This window comes from Macaca mulatta, chromosome 10 (genome assembly GCF_049350105.2).
Source record: "Macaca mulatta isolate MMU2019108-1 chromosome 10, T2T-MMU8v2.0, whole genome shotgun sequence".
In the NCBI taxonomy this organism is placed as follows: Eukaryota; Metazoa; Chordata; class Mammalia; order Primates; family Cercopithecidae; genus Macaca; species Macaca mulatta.
This window is the reverse complement of record NC_133415.1, coordinates 27,383,090-27,390,945: the sequence shown is the minus strand read 5'-3', so window position 1 is coordinate 27,390,945 and position 7,856 is coordinate 27,383,090. Positions and strand designations below refer to the sequence as shown.

The window sequence follows — 7,856 nt, the reverse complement described above, 5'->3', positions numbered from 1 at the left end:
GGGTTCTCAGTGTGGCGTTGGGGGAATCCTGGCACCAGTGGGAAAGTAACCTGGAGGAGAGGATCACAGCCTCCCAGGCGTGTCCCCTGGGGAAATAGGCCAGGATAGGAGGAGTCGGCTCACTGAACACCGGTCCCTCCATTCTCTCCCACCTCCCCTTCCTCCTTGCAGCTCACCCCCCATCTCACTGCCTGCTTTCTGGAGGGAGCTATTTGTGGCTGATCCTCCAGATACACCCCCTGTCCCTGTCCTGGTCTGGACCTTCTACCCACCCATGGCCTGTCTTTCCTCAGCCTGGAAATCCTACTCTGGGCCTGGAGTCCCTCTGCTTCTGGCCCTGTCCCCTGGAATGCCCTCCTCCTTCTCTGCCCAACTCTCCACCCCCAAGGGCTGGATTGTGTAGGACACTCCAACACCATCAAATTCATGAGCTCTTAAATTTTGGGTCCACCTTGATTTTTCACCTGACAGCAGGTTCAGAGGTGTGAGAAAAATAGGAGGAAGCCAGGAAAGAAACACACATGAAAGGCCTGCAAGCAGCTCAAGACACTTGAAAAAGATAGGCTCTGAGCTCCCCAGGAACCACTGCAAGAAGGGTAATAAGTGCTCCATTATTTCTTTCTTTTCTTTTTAGATGGAGTCTCACTCTGTCACCCAGGCTGGAGTGCAATGGCACCATCTTAGCTCACCATAACCTCTACCTCCCGGGTTCAACCATTTCTCCTGCCTCAGCCTCCTGAGTAGCTGGGATTACAGGTACATGCCACAACGCCCAGCTAATTTTTGTATTTTTATTAGAGACAGGGTTTCACCATGTTGTTCAGGCTGGCGTGCTCCATCATTTGTAAGAGATTAAACAAGTCTTTTCTCGAGGGAGGTTGATATTTTCAATGCTGAGGCCAGGCATCTCTTCATAATTAAAAGTGGGGATATGTTTTACCGAAGGCCTCACTATTGATGGGATTTGGGCTCTGACATGTGCAAAAGTGACTTCCTGGCAGCCCTAGGACATGGAGATTTTCTCAGATGCTTGGCACAGAAAGTCACTGGCCATCTTTGGAGGAAGCATCATTTTTGGGAAGCACTTCTCCATTGGATCCTGAGCCTCAGGTGGAAAACCACGTCCTGTGTTGGGAATTTCTCTGGGAGGCTCCCTGGGTCTGGGGCTCCAGCTGCTCTCTGAGAAGAAGGTGTGGGGGGAGAGAACATGGCCCAGCCACACCCAGCCCCTCCTGCATGGTTCCTGCTGAGCGGGGTGTTAGAGGGGTGGGGGCACCAGCAGTGGTCAGGCCTGTGTTTCTGCGGGTGGGGCCAGGGAGGGACCCTCGGGGCATCCTAGGGAGTCTCTCCCATGGCTCCTGTTTGACTTTGCTGTGGCTGCTGCTGTCACAAATGACCCCTAATTTAGAGGCTTAAAATATCACACATTGATTCCCTGGTCTGGAGTCAGACGTCCAAAATGAATCCCAGAGTGCTAAAATCAGGGTGCCAGCCGGGCCAGGCTCCTTCTGAGAGCTCTGTGGAGAATCCATTTCCAGGATTTTTCCAGCTTCTAGAGGATGCCCTGGACTCCTGGCCCCTTCCTCCAACTTCAAAGCCAGAGCTCAGCATCTTCAAATCTATCTCCCACCTCTCTCCCTCCCTCCCTCCCTCCCTCCCTCCCTCCTGCCTCCTTCTTTCCCTTATAAGGACCCCACCTTGGACCCACTCAGATAACCCAGGATCATCTTCCACCTCAGGCTCCTTCACATCCTCACATCTGTAAAGTCCCTGTGGCCACACAACACAGCACATGGACAGGTCCCGGGACTGGGACACAGCCATCCCTGGGCCCTAATTCAGCCACCCACAGCTCCTTTCCCTCCTTCCTCTCTCCTCTGGGTATAAGAAGGGAATGCAGAGAGGTTGGTCAATGAATACACACCTACAGTTAGATGCAAGGAATGTGTTCTAATGTTGGATAGCAGAGTAGGGTGACTATCGTTAGCAATAATGTATTGTATATTTCAAAATAGCTACAAGAGAGAACTTGAAATACACTCAACACATAGAAATGATAAATACTCAAGGCCATACCCCAAATATCCTGACTTGATGATGACATGTTGGATGCACGGAACCAAACAGCACATGTGCCTCATAGAAATATCCAATATTATGTATCAGTGTAATATTTTCTATGAATAAGAAAGGCAAAAAAAGAAGTTAAGCATAAACTAGCTATTTGACCTAGCAGTTCCAGCCCTAGGAATTTATCTAGAAGAAATGAAAGCATGCGTTCAAAAAGATGTATACATAAATGTTCTCAGCAGCCTCATTCACTACAGGCAACAACTGGAAACAACCCAAGTGTCCGTCAGCTAGAGAATGGATAGACCCATGTGGTCTGTGCATACAGTGGAGTGCTGCTCAGTTATACAAAGAAAAGAAACTATGGATACAGGCCACAGGAGGGATGAACTTCAAAACATTACAGTAAGAAAAGAAGTAAAACTCCATGAGGGAAGTTGGTGAGTATGGACATGTTTTTGAACTGGCAGAATTTTACTGTGTTCATTGGGGTATTAGGTATTGAGTCCTTGTTGACCAGGTACTGTGGTAGGTACGGCATTTAGAGAAATAAGAAGCAGACACCAGCTCCATTGTGATGAGACTCACCCGATCAGCCATTTCTGATGAACACTCAGGTACCCTGACTGTCACTGCTCACATTTGCAGGCTTTACTTAATGCCACTTAAACCTCCCTATTCCCCAAATCTTCTTTCTTTTCTATTTTTTTTTTTTTTTTTTTTTTTTGTTGAGACGGAGTCTCGCTCTGTCGCCCGGGCTGGAGTACAGTGGCCGGATCTCAGCTCACTGCAAGCTCCGCCTCCCGGGTTTACGCCATTCTCCTGCCTCAGCCTCCCGTGTAGCTGGGACTACAGGCGCCCGCCACCTCGCCCGGCTAATTTTTTGTATTTTTAGTAGAGACGGGGTTTCACCGTGTTAGCCAGGATGGTCTCGATCTCCTGACCTCGTGATCCGCCCGTCTCGGCCTCCCAAAGTGCTAGGATTACAGGCTTGAGCCACCGCGCCCGGCCTCTATTTTGTTTTTTAGACAGAGTCTTGCTCTGTCACCCAGGCTGGTGTGCAGTGGCACCATCTCAGCTCACTGCAACGTCCATCTCCTGGGTTCAAGCAATTCTCCTGCCTCGGCCTCCCGAATAGCTGGGATTACAGGTGTCCACCACCACGCCCAGCTAATTTTTGTATTTTTAGTAGAGACAGGGTTTCACCATGTTGGCCAGGCTCGTCTCGAACTCCTCCTGACCTCATGTGATCCGCGTGAGTAGGCCTCCCAAACTGTTGGGATTACAGGTGTGAGCCACTGCACCTGGCCACCAAGTCTCCTTTCTTTCCAACTCCCCTCATTAGACACAGCTTTTTAAAGCAATCCTTGCCATACCCATGGGTTCAATTGTTTTTTTTTATATGCTCTGATGACAATAAAATTTAAATGTCATTTTTATATAACAACTTTATTTTACATGACACCTCATTTGCTACAATCATAAATTCAAAGTTGCTCTAAGAAGGTAATAACTAAAAAGTTGTCATATTTTAGTATGTAAATTTTAGGAAATTTCCGTGATGGTTTGACTTTGTGTGTATATTTTTAAAACATGAGTTGTGATGTCACAGAATGGACTTAGCATACAGAGGTTTCTAACTTTCTACCAGAGAGCTCCCTTACAATGCAATACTTAAGAGTCCAAAACTATCTTTTCTTTTCTTTTTTTTTTTTTTTTTCTTTTTGAGACGGAGTCTCGCTCTGTCACTCAGGCTAGAGTGCAATGGCACGATCTTGGCTTACTGCAAACTCCGCCACCTGGGTCAAAGTGATTCTCCTGCCTCAGTCTCCCAAGTAGCTGGTACTACAGGCACCCGTCATCGCTCCCGGCTAATTTTTTTAACTTTAGTAGGGATGCAATTTCACCATATTGGCCAGGCTGGTCTCGAACTCCTGACCTAATAATCCGCCCAGCTTGGCCTCCCAAAGTGCTGGGATTACAGGCATGAGTCATTGCGCCCAGCTGAAAACTATCTTATTCCCCATACCTATTCCTCTTCCTACATTCTCTGTGTAGGAGAAAGTCACTGCTGTTTACCCAGTCCTTCATACTACAACCTCAGCAGCCTGTTTTTCCTTTTACTTCCCCTGTTCTTCCACATCTAATCATCTAGCGCTTCCTGTTCTCTCTCCCAAATGATCAAAAGACTTTTCCATCCACTTCAGTCATTTCCACTGCCTTTAGCCTTATCTGTTCTTCCAGATGAACATAATGTCTCTCTCTCTCTTTTTTTTTTTTTGAGACATAATCTCTCTCTGTCGCCCAGGCTGGAGTTCAATGGTATGATCTTGGCTCACTGCAACCTCTAACTCCCGGGTTCAAACAATTCTCCTGCCTCAGGCTCTGGAGTAGATGGGACTACAGACACCCGCCACCACGCCAGGTTAATTTTTATATTTTTAGTAGAGATGGGGTTTCACCATATTAGCCAGGCTGGTCTTGAACTCCTGACCGCAAATGATCCACCCACCTCAGCCTCCCAACATAATGTCTCTTAATTGGTCCCATTGCTTCTGTCAGTCCTCTATTGTGCAGAGAGACCTCACTGCAAACACGTCTGATAGGGACTCCTCACCTCTGTGTGGTTCAGTGAGTCTCATGTTTCCAGAACAAAATTTAAACTCTACTTAAACTTTAGTGCTGGACAGTGAATGAGCCTTTGTATTCCAGGTTCATCCACTGTCCAGCAGTGTAGCCTCAGACAACTGAACTCTAAGCCTTTGTTTGCTCATCTGCCTAAACTCACTGAGCAGTCATGGAACCTTGGGGAAGTTACTTCACTTTTCGAAAATGTGTACAATGGGACTGTTTTGGAGGGTTAAATGAGTATGCCACAGTTGGAACAGTCAGGTACATAATACTTGCCAGATGTTGACTGTTCATCTTTATCCTATGAGGCCAATGGTACCCCACTGTGGGGTTCTCAATTTTGTATAAGAAAATAAAACTTTATGATTTGTTAGTGAAAGAAATATCTGAGGCCAGAGGTGGTAGCTCATGCCTATAATCCCAGCACTTCGGGAGGCCAAGGCAGGCCCGTCATTTGAGGTCAGGAGATCAAGACTAGCCTGACCAACATGATGAAACCCTCATCTCTACTGAAAATACAAAAATTAGCCAGATGTGATGGCGTGTGCCTGTAGTCCCAGCTACTCGGGAGGCTGGTGCTGGAGAATCGCTTGAACCTGGGAGGTGGAGGTTGCAATGAGCCGAGATCATGCCACTGCACTCTAGCCTGGTGGACAGAGCAACACTCCGTCTCAAAAAATAAATAAGTAAATAAAAGAAATATCTGAGTACCCCTGTCATGGAAAGAAGAAACAGGAAGAAAAGGGAGTTGGTAAGTCGTAGCGTTACAGAGCTGGGAAGGATGTGTTCAGTCCCTATTTTATAGACCAGGAGGGGAAAGTGTGATGTGTCCCAGGCTTTCATTCAGGATACACAGCCATGACTCTCTACTAGAGAGAGTGGGACCAGGGCCCTGGGGCTAACTATGGTCAAGTTGCAGACAAGAACTAACACTTGTAAGACAGGAGAGAAGCATTTAGTTAGAAAAGCAGTCAAAAATTTGTGTATAACTGCATTTGGTGAACAAATGAAAACTGTCAGGCTTAGAAAAACAGAAATGCTGGTGGAACTGACTTTAGTAACCGGGGTTTTCTTTATTTTGTTTTTTTGTTTTTTTAGTTTTGTTTTTCAGACAGTTTCACCTTTGTCACCCAGGCTGGAGTGCAATGGTGCGATCTTGGCTCACTGTACAACCTCCACCTCCTGGATTCAAGCAATTCTCCTGCCTCAGCCTCCTGAGTAGCTGGGATTACAGGTGCCCGCCACCACACTGAGCTAATGTTTTGTATTTTTAGTAGAGATGGGGCTTCACCATGTTGGCCAAGCTGGTCTCAAATTCCTGACCTCAGGTGATCCACCCCCCTCAGCCTCCCAAAGTGCTAGGATTACAGGCGTGAGCCACCACTCCCGGCTGTACCAGGGTTTTCTATTGAGTTTCTCGCCAAGGGTGACTTCCAATAGCAACCCCCCCTGCACTTTTCTCAGGACTGGAAAGCTCAGGCAGCCCAGGGTGAATAAAAGCCTGAGTAGTGCAGTCAGCACAGAGGGGCAGGGTGGCCACAAGGTGGGCAGCAGCAGGGATGGGCATTGTGAGGCCTTGGGTGGGGCTGTGGGGCTGGACATTGTGAGTCACTAGCCTGGCCTGGCTGTTTCCTGGTAACCAGGTGACATAGGAAGCTTTGTGGGTTATAGGCATCAGCCAGGACCAGCAGCCCTCAGTCAGTAGCTAGGAGGAGGAGGAGGAGGAGCTCCAACTGTGCTGTGTCCCAGCAGTTTTTGTGCCTCTCAGTGCTTGTCGTGTTTGTTTATTTTTCAGAGAAGACAGCAGGTCCCCGACCTCATAGACCCGCCACCTTAGAAGGTGGCGGCAAAGTACGGGCTGAGGCCCCAGATCTGCCTGGAGTCAGGCTGCTTCTACAAGTGCTGTGCCAGCCTCAGTACTGTGGCTGCTAGGGCAGCACCGTTTCAGTTTCATCAAAGGCTCAGGCAGGAGTGAATTGTGGGTGCTCCATGGGGTGTATACTGACCTGTTGTATCGACTCCAGCTGTGGCTGGTGCAAGGGGGAGGAGGAACCCTGTTATGAATCTGATACTTATGAGGCTGTGGCTGCTGCAACATCAGAATCCACTACTGTAGAGCCTGGCAAGCTGGATGTGGGAGCCACCGAGGGCCACGACCTGCAGCACATCAGCAACCAAAAGATGCCCACAGGTAAAAAAGCCACGGGTGTCATTTACTCCCTGGCACACTGTGGCTACCCTCACCCCCTTCCCATACCGTTATCCCCAGAGACATCCCAGCTTCCAGCTCCCTTCTGCCCATAGCCAGCTCTCCCAGACCTGGGACATGGGGGCAAAGGCTGACTCTGCCTCTTGTCTTTGTCGTTGAGGCTTTTTGATCTAGAAAAGGGACAGCCCTTTTCTCAATGAAAATTCAAATACCCCAATTTTGGAGTCCCCGTCCCATTCTCTAGCCGACCTATCTAGCCAGTTTGGTACCTAAATGAAGGAACCAGGTAAGGGTCAGATTGTTTCTTTTCTCCCATCCCTTAAGGTAGCTTATTTTTATTTTATTTATTTATTTAATTAATTTATTTAGATGAAGTCTCGCTCTGTTGCCCAAGCTGTAGTGCAGTGGTGCGATCTCAGCTCACTGCAACCTCTGCCTCCTGGGATCAAGCGATTCTCCTGCCTCGGCCTCCGGAGTAGGGACTACAGGTGCCCGCCACCACGCCCGGCTAATTGTTTATATTTTTAGTAGAGACAGGGTTTCACCGTGTTAGCCAGGGCAGTCTCTATCTCCTGGCCTGGTGATCCACCTGCCTCAGCCTCCCAAAGTACTGGGATTACAGGCATGAACCATTACGCCCAGCCCGTAATTTAATTTTTTTTAAGTTCTGAGATACATGTGCAGGATGTACAGGTTTGTTACATGGGTAAAAGTGTGTCATGGTGGTTTGCTGCACCTGTCAGTCCATCACCTAGGTATGAAGCCCTGCGTGCGTTAGCTGTTTATCCAGATGCTCTCCCTTCACCTGTCCCCTGACAGGCCCCAGTGTGTGTTGTTCCCCTCTCTAACACTATTCGTATTCTAAGACCACTCCCTTGCTGATGACAAATCTTAAGTGATGGGTCGCGGGGGACTCTCTTGCCTGTTTTTGTCTGGAGAGCCTGCC

General features: G+C 48.3%; 1 protein-coding gene across 1 annotated transcript in view; it reads left to right on the top strand.

Moving 5' to 3' along the window:
* Window positions 1-634: 634 nt before the first annotated feature.
* Window positions 635-7,856, top strand: part of LOC106995786 (uncharacterized) — a 30,976-nt gene continuing 23,754 nt past the window's right edge. The window contains exons 1-4 of the mRNA XM_077950391.1: window positions 635-756; window positions 2,328-2,510; window positions 5,800-5,935; window positions 6,818-6,892. Of these exons, the coding sequence (XP_077806517.1) occupies window positions 6,883-6,892 (10 nt within the window). The 5' untranslated portion in view covers window positions 635-756; window positions 2,328-2,510; window positions 5,800-5,935; window positions 6,818-6,882. The remainder of the gene's footprint in view (window positions 757-2,327; window positions 2,511-5,799; window positions 5,936-6,817; window positions 6,893-7,856) is intronic.